The sequence below is a fragment of the Bos indicus x Bos taurus genome, chromosome 2 (genome assembly GCF_003369695.1).
Source record: "Bos indicus x Bos taurus breed Angus x Brahman F1 hybrid chromosome 2, Bos_hybrid_MaternalHap_v2.0, whole genome shotgun sequence".
NCBI lineage: Eukaryota > Metazoa > Chordata > Mammalia > Artiodactyla > Bovidae > Bos > Bos indicus x Bos taurus.
The window spans coordinates 31,596,079-31,619,655 of record NC_040077.1 but is presented as its reverse complement, the minus strand read 5'-3'; the positions used below and the strand labels follow the sequence as shown (position 1 = coordinate 31,619,655).

At 39.5% G+C, this 23,577-nt stretch overlaps 1 protein-coding gene across 4 annotated transcripts in view; it reads right to left on the bottom strand.

Annotated features, from left to right (window-relative positions):
• Positions 1-23,577, bottom strand: part of GRB14 (growth factor receptor bound protein 14) — a 128,612-nt gene that overhangs the window by 55,461 nt on the left and 49,574 nt on the right. Inside the window, exon 1 of one of the 4 annotated variants that reach the window (XM_027559108.1) lies at positions 13,662-13,897. The exons of the other annotated variants lie outside the window; for them this stretch is intronic. Coding sequence (XP_027414909.1) covers positions 13,662-13,724 — 63 coding nt within the window. The 5' untranslated portion in view covers positions 13,725-13,897. Of the gene's footprint in view, positions 1-13,661; positions 13,898-23,577 lie in introns of those variants that run through there. 4 annotated transcript variants of the gene reach the window in all.

The window sequence follows — 23,577 nt, the reverse complement described above, 5'->3', positions numbered from 1 at the left end:
AGAGACTGAAGTTGAAAGTCAATTTGATATATATTGCTTTGCCCTCAAAGCACACACAGTGGTCATCTGTTATTTTCTCTGGAAATTCTGATTCTTAGAACAGATTATGTGGGAAGCCTCAGGAAAGCCCTGGGAAGGGGCTAAGCAGTCAGCCTTTCTCCTCCTTCCTGAAGACTCAAGAAAGTGATGGAACAGGATGGCTAGTTCCTTTCCAAACTGGATTCATCCTAGAATAAGGGGAAAAACTCAGGATTGTCATCTGGTCATTTGGCAATACCACAAAGCAGAAAGAGGCACTGGGCCCATTGGCAAGTAACTAGCTACTTGATAACCTTCCCCCATTTATTGCTTTTTTCTTCAGAGAAAAGAGGAAAAGGTGATAATCATTCAGCAGGTAAAAAACAAGCACAGACTAAGCATAACTACATGAGCAAGAATCTACAGGATGAAGCAAGAGACCTTTTGTAAAAAAAAAGAAGAAAGAATGAGCAAAAGAGAAGGAAAAAGACCACTGGATATGGCCGTTTTCTGTGTCAAAGTTTCTATTTTGGGAAAAATTAAATTTTATTTTTAGATTAAGTACCCTTAAATTGGAGAAGGAAATGGCAACCCACTCCAGTACTCTTGCCTGGAAAATCCCACGGATTGAGGAGCCTGGTAGAGTCCATGGGGTCGCAAAGAGTCAGACATGACTGAGCGACTTCACTTCACCCTTAAATACCACATTTAATATTTAATTAAATATGTTAAACACTATCATTTCAATACCAAGATCTTACTAGAATGAAAATTACCTAACTTTTCAAAAGAAAGATAAATGCATTTATTGTACCTATTAATTATATATGATGTTTATATAATTAATAGAAAATAAGGAACAAGGTAAAGTCCATAGAAATCTGATTTCAACTAGGTCCCAAAGTAAAGCTTATTTCTAATGCTCTTTAAAACGTTATCATCCAAGTAAAGCCAGATTATAAAGATATCTTTTAACGCTTCAGATTTTTTTTCTCCATTATTTTTAACTGATAGGCAATGTACCTAAAACAGTGAAATATTTTTATATAGAGGTCAGAGTAGCCCTGGATTTTTACATTCTTCTAAATAAGGAACGCAACGTCCTAAGATAAGAAGAGAAAGATATTTTGAATTAAGCAGCTCAGTGTGTTCCCTTGAAGGAAATGGCAAATAATATATTCATTCTTGCTTTTTCCAAACCTTTAGCAAAATGTTATATTTAAAAACAAAGACTGTTCCAAAAGATCCTAACAGTTCAAGAAAAGCTGTTGCTTCCTTATTGCTACCCTTCACATTTTGCTAGCTGTCAAATATTTATTAAGAGCAAAACAGTACATAGTTTGGAGAAATCAGATAGTAGGGACTTAAATTCTTGTCATTAGATGAGACATTCAACAACATATTTTATTTGAGCATGAGCATTACATGTTCAATTAGCTATCAGATATTAACTCAAAATAGATACTGTCACCAATATCAGAATTACAAGTGACTGACATAAATGGGTCCATTTCATACTCCGGTGGCCCCTTTCAATTTTATTCCCTATGATCCTTCCCTTATTCTCTAACTCTGATCATATTTTTCTCAGTTTCTTTAAACAGCCATGCCCCTTCCTGACATGGGGTCTTTGAACCTTTTACTACCACTGCCTAAAACACTGTCCCTCCACCTTCTGCTTCTCCTCCCTCAGATAAACCATCCGTTCTGTGGGAAAGTTTTCAATGCTCCTCCCAGTGTAGGTCCCAGCCCTTTGTTTCATGTGTGCATACGTGCAACCATGTGATTACTATCCATCAGCTTCCACTACTCAGCATGCTGCGTGACACCAGGGATGACGTCAGTATGTGACTCCCAAGATGTTCCTCCAGCAGTCAGCACAGTGCCTAGCACAGCGTAAACACTCCTTCAGTGATGACTGATGCCATCACGAACAGCTCTGTAGGAGACAATATTAGGGATTCCAAAACAGTAGCTTGGAAACCTCACAGGGTTTAAAAACTTCTAGGGGAGGAAGGGCACACATGAGACCAAAGAGAAAACACAGGCAAAGTTTTCAAGAAATCGGCAGACTCAACAAAAGTGGATGAGATGACATCTCTAGGACTTTGTGAGAATTTGAAAAAAATAAAGACCATATGGGTGGAACAAATATCATAAGCAAAGACACTTGGACTGAAAAGGCAAAAACTATGCATGAAACAGAAGATGGAAGACTCAGTTGAGATGAGAGAGACCGAATTCCCAAGACCAGGGAAGGAAGCATGGGCCCTGGGAGGCCTATGGAAGAAGTATCTTGGCCCAGCACTGCTGGACACTGGTTTCCATCAGTGCAAACTAGCGAGGAGGGCACCCCAAGAGTGGATCCCTTTTAATATACACAGATGACAAACTACCTTTTTTTCAATGGCTGGAAATAGATAATTAAGTTTTAAAAAGACAGTTTTACTAGAATAAGATTATCAAGTGGTAAGAGAATGATAAATAACCATATGGCGATCTAATCATTTGGGAACAAGTTCAGTTACAAGTAACAGAAAAATCTATTTGACAATGGCTTATTAACCAAATTAAAATTTTGATTTTTTTTCTTTTTCTCACATTTGAAACCAGAGGTGGACAGCTCAGGGTCTGATGAGGCCGTTCCATCAAGTAACTATGGATCTAGGCTCTTTAAATGTCAGCTCACAATCCCTCAAGGTCACAAGGTGGGTCATCCCCACACCACCTCTGTAAAAATCCTCAACTTGGTTACATCTGGAGGTTATTACATTTTAGCAGGAACATTAGAGTGCGTGCTGGGATAAAGAGATGAACTAACTCAGAGTCAAAGCATCTGTGTGGCTGGGGATCCATACAGATCTTCTGGGAGTTCCGTATGAATTCAGAAAGCCAGGATGACGCTTTTTGCTGTATGAATTCATTTCCCGTCTAGCATCAGGGCCTGAGGCCCAGTGTGGCCTCACTACTGGAAATGCCCCAAGCCTGGCATGGCAGGAGATTTAGCACTGCCCCACCTGACAATCTGGATCGGTGACACTGGAGAATCATGCCCTGTCTAGGCTTCCAACCAAGAGAAGAAAGTGTGTCTGCAGGCAAAGAAGGGCCCAGAAACTCTCCTTCAAGCCCCTTTGCTCCTCTCTGTTCTTGATCCTTTCTGCTCTCCTTCTCAGGCCAAGAGCCAGGCAGACTGCTCATTCCTCGGACTTTCTTTCTCCCTCAAGGATAGCAAGAAAGACCCTAGCTCAAGCGGGGGTCCAATTTTATAAAGCAAGATATCAGAAGCCCTTTCAGTGCGCTCTGTTACGTGGTAGGAAAAAGGGCAAAAGAAACAGCTCCAATTTCATTATAAAAGAAAGTAAACACTAAAATTAAGTCTAAAAATATCCCAAACCGTGGACACACACATATGCATATGAATATATTCATGTTATTTTAGGACCTAAATCCAACACAAATAATAAAGAGGGTCAAAGCACAAATCCCACTCTAATGTTCCCAGTAACTTCATCAAAGGAGTGTTCTCTGAAGCCTCAGTGTTTTTAAAACTCATGTAATTCCTGTGAAGATGCCAGTGCTGACTAATTCATCTTTGAAGTAAAAAAAAAAAACCTTCACAAGTGCTAATGCTTATTCATATTTAAAGCAGAAAACCACTGGTCATGCTTGTGTTGGACACAATGTTATTCCAGTATCTCATTTCAGTTTTTCAGCAGTCGTTTGTTCCCAGAATAACCATAAGACATGCCTAAGCGAAAAAGTTAATAACTGTCTCACACAGTGAGGAAGGACAAGTAGGGGAAGGGCAAGTGGAGAAGAGTTTAGAAAAGAGGAGAAAACACGAGGAAAGGAAAGAGAATATTTATCAGAGCCCAGGACCCATCAGACTTTTTGCTGTAAATTCTTGAGCCGCCTGGCATCAACCAAAGCACTTTTAGAACCTTCCTGTTTCAGTGATTTTCAAAAGCATATCTTCTCATATTTAACTTCTCTGAACCCTAGATGTAACTTACCATCAATGGTTATGGCATAGTTTAATTGGAAGCATATAAGATAATGATACTTTTTGTGATGTAGGGTGCCAGAGAATCAATGAAATACGTGATATTCAGTCTTCTGATACACCTGCGGGTATTATTTCATGAACTTTTAACAGCATGCAAACTATCACTTTCTAGACCTAACATTCCCATATTGAGATAGCACTAGGGAAAACTGATTTATATCCATTTTTTATAATTTTACCTTTTCTCACTTTTCTAAATATGTCTTTTCTATCAGTGCAAAGCATGTGTATCAGTATAAAACATATATAGTTCCATAAAATGGAGTAGGAAATGGCAACCCACTCCAGTGTTCCTGCCTGGAGAATCCCATGCACAGAGGAACCTGGGGTGGCTATAGTCCATGTGGTTGCAAAGAGTCGAACACAACTGAGTGACTAAGTACAAGCACATTCCTATAAAAAAAATGGCAGCAGTACTGTTAGAATTATAAAATACTTAAGGCTGCCAGGACTCTTAGAAACACCCACTGAAATCTTCTCATTTTACACGTGAAGAAGCTGAGACTGAAGAGGGCCTTGACTTGCCAGGGGATCCATCTGCTCACTGGCAGAACCTACCAGGGAATCCGTCTCTGGGTTCCTACCTGGTCTCTCCAATCTGCTTACCCAACTTTACGATGCTGTTTTGACAAGACATCTTGTATAAACACATTAGATAATTGAAAACCCAAATATGCAACCATATGCAAATACGGCTCAAAGCACCCAGCTTTTTGAATGTCAAAAAAGTTATTCTTTGTGTTTCACTTTTTTTAGCACAACTTGCCAGAAGAAAAAAAAAAAAAGGCATATTCAGAAACAGCCAGGAGAGGGAGTCTTTATTTCTCGGTGCAAATAAAGAAAGAAAACAGGATGCTTTGAAAGTTGTTTTAATTTTGTTAGCCCTTTAATATTTAATATTGCTTTATTATTATTGGGCTTCCCTGGTAGCTCAGTTGGTAAAGAATCTGCCTGCAATGTGGGAGATCTGGGTTCAACCCCTGGGTTGGGAAGATCCCCTGGAGAAGGAAAAGGCTACCCATTCCAGTTTTCTAGTCTGGAGAATTCCATGGACTGTATAGTCCATGGGGTCACCAAGAACTGGACACGACTGAGTAACTTTTACTTTTTTCACTTTTACTATTATTAACCCTACTGTGGTCACGTATGGATGTGAGAGCTGAGCGCTGAAGAATTGATGCTTTTGAACTGTGGTGTTGGAGGAGACTCTTGAGAGTCCCTTGGACTGCAAGGAGATCCAACCAGTCCATTCTGAAGGAGATCAGCCCTGGGATTTCTTTGGAAGGAATGATGCTGAAGCTGAAACTCCAGTACTTTGGCCACCTCACGCGAAGAGTTGACTTATTGGAAAAGACTCTGATGCTGGGAGTGATTGGGGGCAGGAGAAGGGGACGACAGAGGATGAGATGGCTGGATGGCATCACTGACTCGATGGCCGTGAGTCTGAGTGAACTCCGGGAGTTGGTGATGGACAGGGAGGCCTGGCGTGCTGCGATTCATGGGGTCGCAAACAGTAGGACACAACTGAGCGACTGAACTGAACTGACTGATAGAGGTCCTGTTTAAAATAGTTGTAAGCTTCTAACAAATTTAAATCTATTTTTAAACATTCTAAACTATTTGAATTTTTAAGATAAATCATGTCTAAATCTTTAATAAGAAGGGTTAGGGATGGGGTATAGGGTGGTATGTATATATTTTATACGTGTATATATATATATATATATATATACACACACACACATATGTATATGTATATGTCACTTCTGGTGGTATATAATATAAAGTCCCCTTTCCTGGAACTCAAGCTGAGATCCTCCTTGGCATTTGGAATATCATGGCAAAATTTTTCTTCAAATCCTGATAAAACTACCCCAACTAATTTGACTTTTGAAACTATAAAATAAAACTCCTGGTATCTTCACAGACACAACTGAATGTGTGTATCCAAATGTGAAGTCCAATTAGGAAGCTATAAACAACACAGGACAATGCTGTTTTGCCAAAATGGTTTTTTAATCCCTCTTTTGAAACTGTCTTAAGAGCAAGCATTTTTAATATCCTTTGGGAGTAGAAAATCTTTATCCTTTCAGAGAGCTTAATAACTGAAATAACCAAAAGTCTTACTTCTTGTTTTCTGCCAAAAAGAGATTCTTATTTTTCTAGATTTGGCTTAGGGTGCTGAGGCATGGCCAGGAGAGTCAGCCCTAAGACCGGCCCCGAGCAAGAGTCTTAGACTGTTAATCAGCCCAGCTATTTTTAATCTGCTTTCATTGCCAAAAGTGGACCAGACATTGTAGTTTGCAAACTAATACGAAGTATGGCCCTCATTCGTGCAGAGGTTCAGACTATGGCTTGAGGCCATAGTAGACTCCCAAAATCTGCTCTGTGATCAGATCCTAGACCACCAGCTTATCAACTATGAGTCTTAGATTCCTCATCCTGTAAAATGAGCAAAGTGACAGCAAACTCATAGCACTCCATTCATAATATTGACTACTACGATACATTTTTGAAAGCAAAATAAGTTCCAAGAGATTTCTACTGAGGTCCAATGAACTCTCTCATATGGTTTGATCACTATATCTTTGAAGCAAGATTGAGTGCGCATCAAGGAAAAAATAACTAGGAAGGCAAAAGACAGAGCGAGTAAAGAAAAAAAAGGTGAGATTTGTCCAAAGAGTAAACTACAGGTGGGCTTCCGTGGCAGCTATGCTGGTAAAGAATCCACCTGTGATCAGGAGACCCCAGTTCAATTCCTGGGTTGGGAAGATCCTGGGAAAAGGGATAGGCTACCCACTCCAGTATTCCTGGACTTCCTTGGTGGCTCAGATGGCAAAGAATCCACCTCTCAGACAGCAAAAAATCTGCTTGCAATGCGGGAGACCGGGGTTCAAGCCCTGGGTTGGGAAAATTCCAGGAGGAGGGCATGGCAACCCACTCCAGTATTCTTGCCTGGAGAATCCCCATGGACAGAACAACCTGGCGGGCTACAGTCCATGGGGTTGCAAAGAGGTGGACACGACTGAGCAACTAAGCACAGTACAGCACAGACTACAGGTGAGAAGCAAGGGCTTGGCAGCTGCGGGGTGGAGCCCGCTCTGCAGCCTGCATGCGCCAATCAATTCTGACAGGCAGTCCCTGTGCAGGCAGGGCTTACCTGGGCTCAGTCCTGCCTCATCATTCATTAGCAATGTGCTTTGGGTAACTTCTCCAAGCCTCACTTTTCTCATCCCAGACTGCGTTTGCCCACCAATCCTTTAGGGTTGTTAAGAGGATTAAAGAGACCGTGAAATTAGTGCTGAACACTGTATAGCTGCTTTTATTTCTATTGGTGTATGTGGATGGCAGGGAGTGCTCAAAACTGCCCAGGGCAACAAGCTGGGGGGTGGGCGCTGGGGTGAAACAGAGCTCATGAAAAAGCAGGGTGGACCAGCTAAAATGGGCCCTGAGTGCATGACTTCTCACCACAAGGTATGGAACATAGGGAAAAGGAAAGGAGTGCTACAGAAAGATAAAGAACGAAATCCTAGTAACAGGTCAGTATCAAAAAAGCCCAATTTACTTTTTTAAAAAATGTGTTTATTCAATGAATAGGAATTATATCTCAGCTTTGTACATTCCCTGTGCTGGGCACTTGAGTGTAGAGATGATCAAAACTGACACAGCCCCTATCAGCATATAGCTCACAGTCCAGTAATGTCCCTCTGTCTACTGAGACAATGTCTGAACACTAGGTACAACTTACCTCTTTCAGGAAGTCCCTGATGGATAATCCCTAGGAGAGTGAAAGGAGAAGTTATCTAAATACCTATCTTATTATATTTAAATCTATATTCCCAGATTTTTAAAAAAATATTCATCAGCATATAATAGTTGGATTAATTTTTTTAATTCAAATTAGAGTCTTCATTTCAGAAAGTAACCAGAGGGAACAAGAATTTGAGAGACATATTGTCTTTTGTTCCCTGGCTGCACTGTATCAAGGACAACTACTTTTTGGTTGATTCATTTGTTATAAAAAAATTTTTGGATACCTACTTAACAGGATAGAGCCCCCACCACCACCATTTTTAATAGGCAGATTTTAAACTGTTTATGAAACTAGTAACACATGCCAGATGAGGGGGGAAAAAAAAGAAATTCACATTTGTTGAGCTTCTACTACATGTCAAGTACTTCTAAATATTTATCCTATTTAATCCTCACAACTGCTCTGTGAGGAAGCACCATCATTCCCAAGACAGAGAAACTGACTGTTAGAAAGGTTTAAAAAGAAGACACCTCAAGTCACAACACTGATCAGTGACAGAGCTGAGTTCAAACTCAGGATTTCCTGACTAAAATAGAATCTCCACTCTATCACACTTCCTAAAAGCACACTTTTAGGGAAAAGAAACATTCTGTGAAAACACAAAATCCATTCATCTATGTGGTACCCTTCCTGCATGAATATGCAACTCTGTTACCCTGTATAAAAATTAAAAGGACAGAAGAAAGATTAAGGTTTAGCAGGAATGAGAACTCCAGGCAAATAAGCAAAAACAGTACTCACTACCACTTCAAGACCACCTTTCAAGCAAGGCACCCACCTAAAGTCAAGTTACCATCTATGATCTCCACTAGCCTCCCCTTCTCAGGAAATCTGCTCTCTCCCCACTTACTAAATTTTTACTGTCTCCAATCAAGCAATAAAATATATTTGTTCAAAAAGCATAACCATATCTTATAGCTCGCATGACAATAATCAAAATCTAAGGGATAAACATTTTCTGCATGCCTTATATGTAGGAGGCACTTGACAGCTAGTTGCCCACAAAGAACCATCCTCCCTATCTCCTGATTCTGATGAGAAGGGCAGCGTGTGGAGTTCAAGGCCTATATTGCCAGGCTTCCCTTGGATCCAGACCACATGACACGATCCTGGCCAGTAAGTGGTGAGCAGAAGCTCCTGGTTATTCCCTGGTGGCCCGTTAATAACTGACAGAAGTAGCCTGTATACCCTTGGTTCCTCCCATTTTGTATGCTAGGAATGTGAGCCGGATGACTAGCAATTTGCAATTGTCTTTCCATAAAAGGAAAAGGCACCCACACTAAGGATGGTACGATAGAAAGCAAGGGGCTTGGTTGCCTGAGGACATTGCAGGAAGGCTAAGTTAGCTTTGGACCAATTCTTGTAAAGAGAAAGAAAAATAAATCTCTCCCCTGTTTAATACACTGTCATTTGAGTTTTCCGGTTACATGAAATTAAATTCAGCCTGCAACTGACAAAGCACTTTATTTAAAGAGTCTTTTCCTTCAAAGCGTAAAATCTAGTTATAAAACAAAATACACCAAATTTTGAAAACCAAACAGAGCAAGATATATAAAAGATATACGAGGTCCACAAAGAAAACTAAAAGTCAAATATGAAAAGTCAGAAAGTTTAAGATACCTAAGGATAAGATAATAAGACTTAAATATCATAAAAGGTAATAACGAAACTAATGTCACCGAGCAGGCATTACTGAATTGAGGAATGAGTAATAAAGGTACAGCCACTGACATCTGAGCCAAGACATCATCAAGACAGATGTGATGAGAATGAGTCTTAGAAGGCTTCAGGATGGTACTACAGCCTGAGCTGGGACACAGCCAATAGCCTTTGGGAAAACAAACAGGATCCTGGAGTTGTCTATAGGCCATGGAGCATAAGTCAGGGTGCAGAAGTACAGAGGGACAACCAGCACACGCTGTTTGGAGCACAAGGAGAAAACCCACGTGCTGCATGGAAGTTTCATAGGAAGCTGGGGAGACGCTTGTGGATCCAGGTCCTGAAGCACAGTGAGTGCTACGTACGCCTGGACTGACTTCACACGTATTTACAAGTTTCTGGGCAAAATAGTGACATGAAGATCTACATTCTTTCGTTCTTTATAAAATTGTTTTTAGAAATTCAGAGCAATAATTCTAATTGTTTGAGGAGAGAAATGAGTATAACAAACTATTGTCTTGTACAATGGGGGAACTGGATCGTTTAGTAAATGGCCTTGCTCCATATTATATTCATCAATTTTGGATTTTCAAAATGATTTGAATCTTATGAAAAATATATTCTAAAAAGTATCTCTTATTTCTCTGAGATTTTGGAAGACATGTTAGAATTTTGTGTGCTTTTGAAAGTCTCTTGTAATTGTAGTATGGATAAAGAATGTAGAAATGCTTGGAAACATAGTTTGCAAAATGATTTTAATCTGAAAGAGGTAGAACCCTTTCTACCCACAGAATCAAAATATGGACATCTGGCCTTCTGACCTTGCAGTCTTTCTATAAAAAGAATGCGAATTTTATATTGCACTTAGTGTAAGCCTTATAATGCTTCAGTCTTTTGTTAACTCTCTGGGACCTTAAAATAGTTTCTTGATGTAATGAACCCAATTAGAGCACTGGGTACAATTGCCTTTCCATCTCTCTCTCTCTCTCTCTCTCATTCTCTCCATTCTCCTCTCCCCCACTCTTTCTTTCACACACACACACAAACACACACACACATGCACACACACACACACACACTCATTTTATTGCTCACAGTTGCTTTCTGAATAAAATGTTTTCTACACTAGAGCATATGGGAGTTGGTGGAGGTGCAGAGGAAGATGAAAGGATTTGTCTGAGCTAATTTCAGACTAGAAGCTGAATGGCAATTAAACACACCATAAGGCAATTTCATTAACATATTAATTCAGGAGGTAACATGTATCTAATAAGAGAAGCACACTGGAAGTCACAAGACCTAGATTCTATTTCTAGCTTTGCCATTGACCTTCTGAGTGACCTTGCCTGATAAGTCACTCAACACCCAAGAGACTCAGTCTTCTCATCGGAACAAAAAAGGCATAACCTAGTAGTGATCTGAGAAAAATGCTGTGAGGTAAAGAACTCACTCAACACACTTGATGAGGATGTGATCATTTCTGAGAGAGACGATGAAACTTTCTTCACTGGAACCTTGATTAAGTACTAACTAGAATCAAGGAAATCAGATCCAAATAGAATTTGAGAAAGTAAAATGCTCTTGCCAATTTACTTCATAGAGAGTCCACACAAATACCCTATTCCTCAAAGATCAAAACATCTTTGATCTGCTACAAAAAAGACCCATACCATACTATGAGCCATGTTAAAGTTCAAGTTCTCAATCCATCTCAGGAGATCTTATACCCAGTTAAATCATATGCACTTGCTGATAAGAAACTGACTCCTTAGCACTATTAGGCATTTTCAGAAATGTCCTCAGCCTTTGAAATCATTATGGTTCCAGTTGGCAAATTATTTTGCAAGCACCACTCATTCAGGATGAGCAAATTCTATGCCAAACCTGTGGAAAAAATACCTACGTTCTTTGGAAAAGGAAGAGCTGCCCCCCAAATACTTTGAGAAATGCTTGTATTAATTTGTATCATCCTAAATTATGGTGCATATAGAAATGACAAGTTAATTACAAGTACGGAGTAATTTCCTATCTTAGCGGAAAAAAAGGCATGGTGTGACCAGAACAGATGGATATTTTTTAGTCAGAAAAACACACAGTTCCTAAAATAAGATCAACACTAAGATTTTGAGAACAATCTTACAGACAATGGGTCCTCTAGGGATTAAAATGTTGGGAGAAAGAAATAGTATTACATATTTTCAGCAAATGATGTGCTAAATTATATGAACATCTAATATGTGTTCTCACAGGAAAGGAATAACATGGACTTGGGCAAAGGGAATTTTGACTTATTTAATTATTATAATAGAAACCTGACTACAAGCTTATTATAAAAGACCAAGAGAAATCACAATGATATATCTATTGGCAGCTCAGACTCAGTATTAATTATAATCACAGTAATCTTGTTTTGCTACTTACCAATCAGAGCTGGATGTTATTTACTCACACCAATTTCCCCTAGACTAACTGCTCCAAATACTTGAAGATGACAGCATCTTTTTCTAATATTTTATACACTAAGAAAATAAGAAATGGTTTAAATATTTTATTATAGTTATAAAAATCCAAATACTTGATTCACAAAATTATAGACACAAATAAGACTGAAGAGAGCACTTAATGAAAATCTCTCAACAATTATATTATAGGTGACGAGGTAATGATGCCAAGTTTAAGTGACTTGCCCAAGGTCATACAGCTAGGAAATGGAGAATCCAGGTGGCATGCTTTCCACCACACCAACATGTCATGCAAAAAATACCATACGATGAAAGTTTCTTGGTTAATCCAAACTGAAAAATTAACTGGATAAAGAAGAACCCAAACATAAGGACATAGATATGATATATGCTATTATATCTTTTCGCATCCCTGGTGACTCAGAAATCTATATAGTCATTATTAATACACTACTAAGTCTAAGTCAAAATAAAAGTTCCAGCTCAAAGCAAAATATTTTTAATTAAATTTGCTCAAGATGAGAGAAAGACATCAAGAAAGATAAGAACAAATGTTGGCAAAATTATCATATACTATTTCACTGCCAAGTAAAATGTCCCTGGTGAATAAGTAGTCAATTGGATAAGAAAATAAATTAAGAACAATAAAAAGAGACACTTCTTGGAAAAAAAAAAAACTCTAATTGTAAGATTTGTCATTTTCAAATAAATTAAACCATGACATCTGACTTAATGAAATACACTGATAGTTAACCATTAAAAGTTAGGTATGGAAATAACATTACAGTTTCTAGAGTCACCAAAATCATTCAAAAATTACAGTGCCAAAATGTTTTTTGGTGCTTTCTTTTTTTATACAACAGATTTGATACTTTAAGGATTTCAATACATGCTTCTTATTTGGTGCATTTCCAAGAGAAGTTTAGTATATTCAGCTTTACTTAAATGCTACATTATGTGTTGTGTTTATTACCTTATGAAGTACAATGCAGCGAGTGAGACATAGGAATAAACTTTACAAAAAAACTAATAGACAAAATATTTGCACACAAAGGATCGATTGCATTAATAATTAACAGAAAGCCTTTTCACAGGGTAATTAAATGGAAAGTTTTTCTTAAGCAAGAAAGCAGAAACTCAATAGAAATGGGTAGAAAAGTGGAGGCGAATTAACTGGTGCCATATGTTTAAATAGTAAAACAATTACACAGTCCATTCAACAATGAAGATGGATATATTATGAATTATAGTGAAACAAAGAAACTGCTCCTTAGTAAACAAATATGAAACATAATAGCTAGCAGATTGCCTATTGAACTAAAAGCAAAGAGGCCTGAAGTTACAGTAGAAGGGGGAAAAAAGAAAGAAAAAGCTTCAATACAGTCTCTAAATCACAATGCCCTGAAATTGAGACCAAACTGCTTTCACAGGAGCTTTTTTACAACAGAGATGTGCTGGCCCTGCTTTTTTTTCCCCCTTAGTCTAATTTCAATAATCTGTCCTTTAATCACCTACAGCCTCAATGAATTCTAGCCCCTCTCAGGATAGGTAACGAAAGTGACCAACACGCTAATAAACACAGTTACAGGAAGGAAAAAAAAAAAAGCAAGAAGAAGAAAAGAAAAAAGCAGAAGTCACATACCCTTTTCTGGAGAACTATGGGCGTTATTGCGGGCAGAGTGACCCTTCTTGCACTCAGACTCATGCCTGTTCTTCTCAGAGGGATCCCCTCCCGTAGATCATGGACGAAATGAAAGAAATCTTTTATAGTTTCTCCTTGGGAATCTCGGGGCTCAGTGCAAAGAAACAACTAGGAAAGTAATAAATGTCACTCTGCTTATGTGATTCCAATCTACCCAAAGCCAATTAAGGATGGCTGTGGGACAGGACAAGGCAGCGACCAATCAAAGCCCAGAAAACTCAGCCTTTGTCCTTGGAAACACATTCTGATACTTTTGTTTATGATATTTAAAGAACCAGATTAACAGCCATCTAGTTCACTTAACTTTTTTTTCCAAAACAGTGCAATTCAATGCCATTCTTTGTTGACTAGGCAGTTATGTCTTTACTAAAACATTTCAACATATGGCAGATAAGAAACTGTTTACATTGGTCTATTTAAAGTGTATAAATATGCAGATGCACTAAATTTACTTATGCTACTCGTAAAAGTGATAAATGGGTCGATTGAAACATGTTATAAGAGGCATAAAAAAAATAATGCTGAAGTTAGAATCGGTCCAAAAGTGTTCATTTACAAGTTATAATAAAAGGATTTTTATATATATTTAGGCATTTCATCTTCTAAGCAGCTAAAATTTTTTGTTATGAACCTTTCAGCTACCCTTGAAGTTACACACTTAAATATTCCTGTTAAATACAACCTTAAGAATCAACCTAAATAATAATGTTAAATATAAATGGGGCATTAAGCTACAACATATGAATTGGAAATGCTAATGTTTTTTAAAAGCACAGATCTGTGTAACTGAGCATATTTCACTTAATTCAAAGCATTTAAACAATAATCATGCTTAAAGCATTCTCAAAATTTTAACAAGCATTTTGACTTTTGTCTTATAATAACTAAAAATTGTATTTCAGTATTTTTGAGGGTTGGAGAATGGTCCATTTCTGGTTAATGAGAAAACTGTCAATGAAGTCTAAATGAAGAGTAAGAGAAACACTCAAAAATGACAAAAAAAGTATTACAATATTAAAACTAATCTAGTTTTTATAATTATAAAATCTCTTCTGGACTGACTCCTTAACAAGCACCTGCTCAATGCCCTTCACGCAGGACACGAGGTATGATGCATGGTCTTTAGCGTGAGGGGAGCTCCTCATCACTCGATCACAAGGTGGTTGCTGTAGAAACAAGGCAAAATGGAAGATTCTCAGCAACTCAGGCACAGACTTTCCATCTCATTGTCTAGCTGCTACTGGGCAGGGTTCACATGGGTGTGTTTTATACGCATGGTGATCTCATACTCCTCAAAAGACACTACAAACTCTAGGGTTCCCTACTTTGAATTTCAAATCCTACACAGATGGATCACAATGGTAGTTAGGGGTAGGGGGAGTTCACTTAATAAAAAAGTCACAGTCATCTAATTTGGGGGCATGCATTTGATTCCTATCCTATTAGGGTTATCATGGTCTTTTTTTTTCTTTAATTTAAAAAATAAATTTTTACAAAGTTGAGTTGGTTTCTGCCACACAACAATGCAAATTGGCCATAATTACACATATATCCCCTCTCTCCTAAGACTCCCTCCTCTCCCCAAATCCCATCCCTCCAGATCATCAGCAAGAGCCAGACTGGCTCTCTGTGCCACACAGCAACTTCTCACCATCCATCCACCAGACACCCAACAGTGTATGCAAGCTGATGCTACTCTCTCCATTTGCCCCACTCGCTCCCTCTCCCACTGTGTCCAAAGTCCATTCCCTACATCTGTGTCTCCTTTCCTTCCCTTCAAATAGGTTCATCAATATCGTGGTCTTTTAAAATAAAAACTACCAACAAAAATTCTCCTAGTATTGAGAGGGAAGTCACCATTTGTGAAGGAAAAGATTTTGGTTTAACCTTGACTCACTTTTTTGGCAGGCTCACAATAACAAAGCCCTCTGTAACTACATAGTTTCAAGATTACTATCTATAATTTTTCTTTCTTCTTTTCTCAATTTAGTCTTTGGATATTACAAAGAAGCGTTATCTCTGGTCTCAAAAATGTTTCGACCATAATCCAAGTAATTCATTCCACTAAATCTTGAGGCAAAGTGCCTACTATGTGCTAGGCAGTGAGTTAGGTGGTAGGCACACCCTGATAAATAAGGTATGGTCACTGCTTCGTAGTGGAATAGACACTCATTTTTTAAATGAAAAATCACATATGTAACTTTGTTCTGTATTTTCCAAGTCTCTGTAAATGTGTCATCATATTTTCATAATTTAAAAATAAAAACACAATTTAAAAAAATTTTCTAAATTTTTAAAAAGAGGTGAACAAAAAAAAAAAATTACATTCAGTAATGGACTGAGTCTCACTGTGATTAAATGCCAAGTACCAGGGGTGCACCATCGTGACAGGCTTCAAGGAGGAAATGACATTTGCTCTGAAAAGTGATGAGCAGACAAGAATATACAGAACTTGATAACTGATGGAGACACAGAGGGAGCTTCTCAAAGCTGACTGCAAGTTTTGAAGTCTTGGCGAACGGAGAGTTAGAGATGCTGTTTTACATCACACAAACTTTTTAAACACTAAAATGAATCCTTCAAGTCAAAACATCATCCGGGCTCTATATTCATTGCAGTGCAACATACCTGTTCTTAAAAAACACTCAAGAGACAACAAACTGCTGAAGTACAATAGGAACTCTTCAAAATTAAAGTTTACAAATTTTCAGTGAAAACCATGAGGGGTGAAATGTGGTGTTTTGTGACTCTTTGTTCCCAAAAAGATCTTTAGAAAAAAAAAACTTACATATATTTTTCACAGTCAACAAGCTGAAAAGACTAATGAGACAACACTTGCACTTAATAACATCAGAGGAGTCCACTTTTCAGCAATCCTTTCCAAGTGTTCCTAGTGACTGTCCTTTATCTTACGTCCTAATTATTAATTTAACTTTCAGATCAGATCAGTAGCTCAGTCGTGTCCGACTCTTTGCGACCCCATGAATCTCAGCACGCCAGGCCTCCCTGTCCATCACCAACTCCCGGAGTTCACTCAGACACACATCCATCGAGTCAGTGATGCCATCCAGCCATCTCATCCTCTGTCGTCCCCTTCTCCTCTTGCCCCCAATCCCTCCCAGCATCAGAGTCTTTTCCAATGAGTCAACTCTTCGCATGAGGTGGCCAAAGTACTGGAGTTTCAGCCTCAGCATCAATTCTTCAGAATGGACTGGTTGGATCTCCTTGCAGTCCAAGGGACTCTCAAGAGTCTTCTCCAACACCACAGTTCAAAAGCATCAATTCTTCGGTGCTCAGCTTTCTTCACAGTCCAACTCTCACATCCATACATGACCACAGGAAAAACCATAGCCTTGACTAGGTGAACCTTTGTTGGCAAAGTAATGTCTCTGCTTTTGAATATGCTATCTAGGTTGGTCATAACTTTCCTTCCAAGGAGTGAGCGCCTTTTAATTTCATGGCTGCAGTCACCATCTGTAGTGATTCTGGAGCCCAGAAAAATAAAGTCTGACACTGTTTCCACTGTTTCCCCATCTATTTCCCATGAAGTGATGGGACCGGATGCCATGATCTTCGTTTTCTGAATGTTGAGCTTTAAGCCAACTTTTTCACTCTCCACTTTCACTTTCATCAAGAGGCTTTTGAGTTCCTCTTCACTTTCTGCCATAAGGGTGGTGTCATCTGCATAACTAAGGTTATTGATACTTCTTCCAGCAATCTTGATTCCAGCTTGTGCTTCTTGCAGCCCAGAATTTCTCATGATGTACTCTGTATAGAAGTTAAATAAGCAGGGTGACAATATACAGCCTTGACGTACTCCTTTTCCTATTTGGAAACAGTCTGTGGTTCCATGTCCAGTTCTAACTGTTGCTTCCTGACCTGCATACAAATTTCTCAAGAGGCAGATCAGGTGGTCTGGTATTCCCATCTCTTTCAGAATTTCCCACAGTTTATTGTGATCCACACAGTAAAAGGCTTTGGCATAGTCAATAAAGCAGAAATAGATGTTTTTCTGGAACTCTCTCGCTTTTTCCATGATCCAGCAGATGTTGGCAATTTGATCTCTGGTTCCTCTGCCCTTTCTAAAACCAGCTTGAACATCAGGAAGTTCACGGTTCACATATTGCTGAAGCCTGGCTTGAAGAATTTTGAGCATTACTTTACTAGCATGTGAGATGGTGCAATTGTGTGGTAGTTTGAGCATTCTTTGGCATTGCCTTTCTTTGGGATTGGAATGAAAACTGACCTTTTCCAGTCCTGTGGCCACTGCTGAGTTTTCCAAATTTGCTGGCATATTGAGTGCAGCACTTTCACAGCATCATCTTTCAGGATTTGGAATAGCTCAACTGGAATTCCATCACCTCCACTAGCTTTGTTTGTAGTGATGCTTTCTAAGGCCCACTTGACTTCACATTCCAGGATGTCTGGCTCTAGGTCAGTGATCACACCATCGTGATTATCTGGGTCGTGAAGATCTTTTTTGTACAGTTCTTCTGTGTATTCTTGCCATCTCTTCTTAGTATCTTCTGCTTCTGTTAGGTCCATACAATTTCTGTCCTTTATTGAGCCCATCTTTGCATGAAATGTTCCTTTGGCATCTCTGATTTTCTTGAAGAGATCTCTAGTCTTTCCCATTCTGTTGTTTTCCTCTATTTGTTTGCATTGATTGCTGAAGAAGGCTTTCTTATCTCTTCTTGCTATTCTTTGGAACTCTGCATTCAGATGTTTATGTCTTTCCTTTTCTCCTTTGCTTTTCCCTTCTTTTCTTTTCACAGCTATTTGTAAGGCCTCCCCAGACAGCCGTTTTGCTTTTTTGCATTTCTTTTCCATGGGGATGGTCTTGATCCCGTCTCCTGTACAATGTCATGAACCTCATTCCATAGTTCATCAGGCACTCTATCTATCAGATCTAGGCCCTTAAATCTATTTCTCACTTCCACTGTATAATCATAAGGGAGTTGATTTAGGTCATACCTGAATGGTCTAGTGGTTTTCCCTACTTTCTTCAACTTAAGTCTGAATTTGGCAATAAGGAGTTCATGGTCTGAGCCACAGTCAGCTCCTGGTCTTGTTTTTGCTGACTGTATAGAGCTTCTCCATCTTTGGCTGCAAAGAATATAATCAATCTGATTTCGGTGTTGACCATCTGGTGATGTCCATGTATAGAGTCTTCTCTTGTGTTGTTGGAAGAGGGTGTTTGTTATGACCAGTGCATTTTCTTGGCAAAACTCTATTAGTCTTTGCCCTGCTTCATTCCGTATTCCAAGGCCAAATTTGCCTGTTACTCCAGGTGTTTCTTGACTTCCTACTTTTGCATTCCAGTCCCCTATCATGAAAAGGATATCTTTTTTGGGTGTTAGTTCTAAAAGGTCTTGTAGGTCTTTGTAGAACCATTCAACTTCAGCTTCTTCAGCGTTACTGGTTGGGGCATAGACTTGGATTACTGTGATATTGAATGGTTTGCCTTGGAAACGAACAGAGATCATTCTGTCATTTTTGAGATTGCATCCAAGTACTGCATTTCAGACTCTTTTGTTGACCATGATGGCTACTCCATTTCTTCTGAGGTATTCCTGCCCGCAGTAGTAGATATAATGGTCATCTGAGTTAAATTCACCCATTCCAGTCCATTTCAGTTTGCTGATTCCTAGAATGTTGACATTCACTCTTGCCATCTCTTGTTTGACCACTTCCAATTTGCCTTGATTCATGGATCTGACATTCCAGGTTCCTATGCAATACTGCTCTTTATAGCATCGGACCTTGCTTCTATCACCAGTCACACCCACAGCTGGGTATTCTTTTTGCTTTGGCACCATCCCTTCATTCTTTCTGCAGTTATTTCTCCACTGATCTCCAGTAGCATATTGGGCACCTATTTAACTTCAGTCTATGCTTTTTACCACTATTATGAATGGTTTGCATACTCACTAACCTTGTCACGTGAGCCTTAATTTCTTCAGCTGCTGCTAAATGGGAATATAAAGCTATGGCCAACAATTTGGGGATTTCTATGAGGGTCAAGGATATCAATTCTGTGTAGGATCTGGAAGAGTCCAAGGCAGGTGCTGCAAAATATTCCCTGAACTGCTCCTGCAAAGGACTGGGCCAAAGATACTTTCTTCTTAGACTGTGTCACAGATTATGGTTTCCAAAATTCAATTTTGACATAACAGGGTTGCAAACAATATCGTATGGTATACAATGAAATATTATAGGATAGCACTGTATATTATTTTGTTCTTTGCACAGTACTTTGTTAGAACAAGAGTGAATTCTGTCACTCAAAATATGTATATCAAAGTTTCAATGTGAATTAAGACTAAAAAAAATAATATATAATAATAAACATTATAATGATAATAATATATAAGGGAGCACCCAATATGAGCCAGGCATTTAGCTAGTTTTCATTGAATTCTCACAACTTTATAAGGTGCATGTGTGTGCTTAGTCACACAGCTGTGTCAGACTCTGCAACCCCATGGACTGTAGCCTACCAGGTTCCTTTGTCCATAGAATTCTCTAGGCAAGAATACTGGAGTGGGTTGCCATGACTTCCTCCAGGGGATCTTCTTGACGCAGAGATCAAACCCTGGTCTCCTGCATTGCAGGCAGATTTTCTACTGTCTGAGTCACCAGGGAAGCCCACTCTATGAAGTAGGCACTAGCTGTTCAGTAAATGAAGAAACTAAGGACAGAAGAGCAGATGGCTAAAAATGGTCTCAGAATTAAATACATATTGCAAAAACTTACCCAAATTCACAAAGTATGTAAGTCCATCAGTCAAGGCGAAAATTACATCTGGCCCTCTCCAAGACACTACTATTCTACTCTACAATTTTCTCTCCCACATTGTACTATATAATTTGATGTATAATTAGCATAAAATGTCATCTTCATACCACTCTTTTTCTAATGTACGTAAGCATTCATTTTACTAACTCAATAAATACACATGGGGGTGGGCTTTAGTATGCATAAAGTATGATGCTATTTGCTATCGGGAGTTCAGAGTTGATAATCCCTGATACCTGTGTAGCAGAGGAGCTGACACATGGCAACATGTAAACACTTGGTCAAAGTAAGATACAAGGTTGGATCCAGGCAGAAGGGATGCGGCGTAAGCACCAATCACCCTCTAAGTTCCAAGGCTGCCTTTTAAGCCTCTCCTTTCACTCAACATCAATGAAAGCTTCTTGGAACTTACTTAAGCATGTTCAAATTCTACCTCTTTATATCATAATGTTCTCTCTCTAAGACCCACAAGGCCTCTCTAAAACCTTTCAAGGCCTCAAACCAGTCCCACCTCTTCTGAAAGTTTCACTGGTGATGCTTCATTCAAGCATCTCTCTCTCTCTTTTTTTTTTTTTTTTTTTTTTTGCACAAGTTACCTTAGAATTGAGGGGTAGAGAATGTTCTATAAAGTAGGCATTATTTATTCCCATTTTACAGATTCAAACCATATCCATCTTTTCCAGACTCTTTACCCTAGTTTAGTCAAGCTTTAGTTACTGTTTCCTAACATTCTATGTTATTTAGAATGTATGGCACCCCACTCCAGCACTCTTGCCTGGAAAATCCCATGGACGGAGGAGCCTGGTAGGCTGCAGTCCATGGGATCGCTGAGGGTCAGACACAACTGAGCGACTTCACTTTCACTTTTCACTTTCATGCACTGGAGAAGGAAATGGCAACCCACTCCAGTGTTCTTGCCTGGAGAATCCCAGGGACTGGGGAGCCTGGTGGGCTGCCGTCTATGGGGCCGCACGGAGTCGGACACGACTGAAGTGACTTAGCAGCAGCAGCAGCAGGCTCCTTGAAAGTAGGGACTTGTCTTTGTTGTTGCTGTTTAGCAGCTAAGACATGCCTAACTCTTTGCGGCCTGATGGACTATAGCCCTCCAGACTCATCTGTCCCTGGGATTCTCCAGGCAAGAATAGTGGAGTGGTTTGCCATTTTCTTCTCCAGGGGATCTTCCCAACCCAGGTATCAAACTCACATCTTCTGAGGCTCCTGCATTGGCCGACAGATTCTTTATCATCAAGCCACGAGTGAAACCCAGGGACATGTCTAACTTCCCTTTGACCAGCACTCTGTCTACTTGAGTGGCTTTATACATGGGGGAAAATGCTGTAATAAATGCTTCCTGTTTACTAAATCCTACAAATACTTCTTTGGGGGACTCATTGACCAATCTCCTGTCTCACACAAAACAAAACTTGTTTCCCTCCTTCACCTTCACTGTGTCCCTGAATATCGTGCCATTATGCTACCCAGTGGGGTAGCTAATTGCCCCTCCATATTCATTAACTCTTTTGGGGGCTCCAAAATCACTGCAGATGGTGACTGCAGACATGAAATTAAAAGACGCTTACTCCTTGGAAGGAAAGTTATGACCAACCTAGATAGCATATTCAAAAGCAGAGACATTACTTTGCCAACAAAGGTTCATCTAGTCAAGGCTATGGTTTTTCCAGTGGTCATGTATGGATGTGAGGATTGGACTGTGAAGAAAGCTGAGCACCGAAGAACTGATGCTTTTGAACCGTGGTGTTGGAGAAGACTCTTGAGAGTCCCTTGGACTGCAAGGAGATCCAACCAGTCCATTCTGAAGGAGATCAGCCCTGGGTGTTCTTTGGAAGGAATGATGCTAAAGCTGAAATTCCAGTACTTTGGCCACCTCATGTGGAGAGTTGACTCGTTGGAAAAGACTCTGATGCTGGGAGGGATTGAGGGCAGGAGGAGAAGGGGACGACAGAGGATGAGATGGCTGGATGGCGTCATTGACTCGATGGACGTGAGTCTGAGTGAACTCCGGGAGTTGGTGATGGACAGGGAGGCCTGGCGTGCTGCAACTCATGGGGTCGCAAAGAGTCAGACATGACTAAGCAACTGAACTGAACTGATTCATTAACTCCCTCAAAGATGCAGATCAAAACTGGCCCCTCCAAGAAGTCATTCTCTGCATCTAAATTATATCATTTCTTGTTCTATACTTTTTTTAGGGCTTAAACTTTTCCATTTCTCATGCCTTTTTCTGTACATACTAATAATTGCTTTGATAACTAATAAATCCTTTTGTAGGCCTTTAGTTATTTGCCCAAGGAAAATATAATCCTTAAGGGTGAGACCCAGGATTTCCTTTCCTGTGCTGCTCCCAGAATACCCAGCAGAGTGCTCTCTGTGCATAGTAGGCATTATGTTACAGTCAATGTGGAATGACGACTCACTCTGGTCACATGGTGGACAAGCTTCCTTTTTCATCTTAACAATTGCTAGCCTTATGATTTATTCTGAACAAAAGCACACAATCTTCTTCACAGGACCATTTGAATATTCTTTTGCTAACTGACAAAGTTCTGGGCTTCCCAAGTGGCTCGTGGTAAAGAATCTGCCTGCCAATGCAGGAGACGCAAGAGAGAAGTGAGTTCGATTCCTGGATTGGAAAGATCCCTTGGAGGAGGAAATCCCCTGAAGGAGGCAACCCATCCCAGTATTGTCTGGAAAATTCCACGGACAGAGCAGCCTGACAGGCTACAGTCCATGGGGTCACAAAGAGCTGGACATGACTGAGCAACTGAGCACGCACAGTCCTGTCAGTGGTCAGCAGTGTTGTCACTATATTCAACTGTTGTCCTAAGAACACTGGATTCAGAAAAATCTTAAAATATTTAGTTATAGCAGTTAATTGCAATAAGTAGTCTGGATCTTTAGATACAAACTCAGCACTTCTAATCCTATCAGTTTATCTTACTCAAATACCTTTTGCTTCCCTAGGTATATGACACAGCATTATTCTTTATACTTGGTGGATCTGATAGGATCTTCCTCTATCTTACTTTTCCTCCTCCAC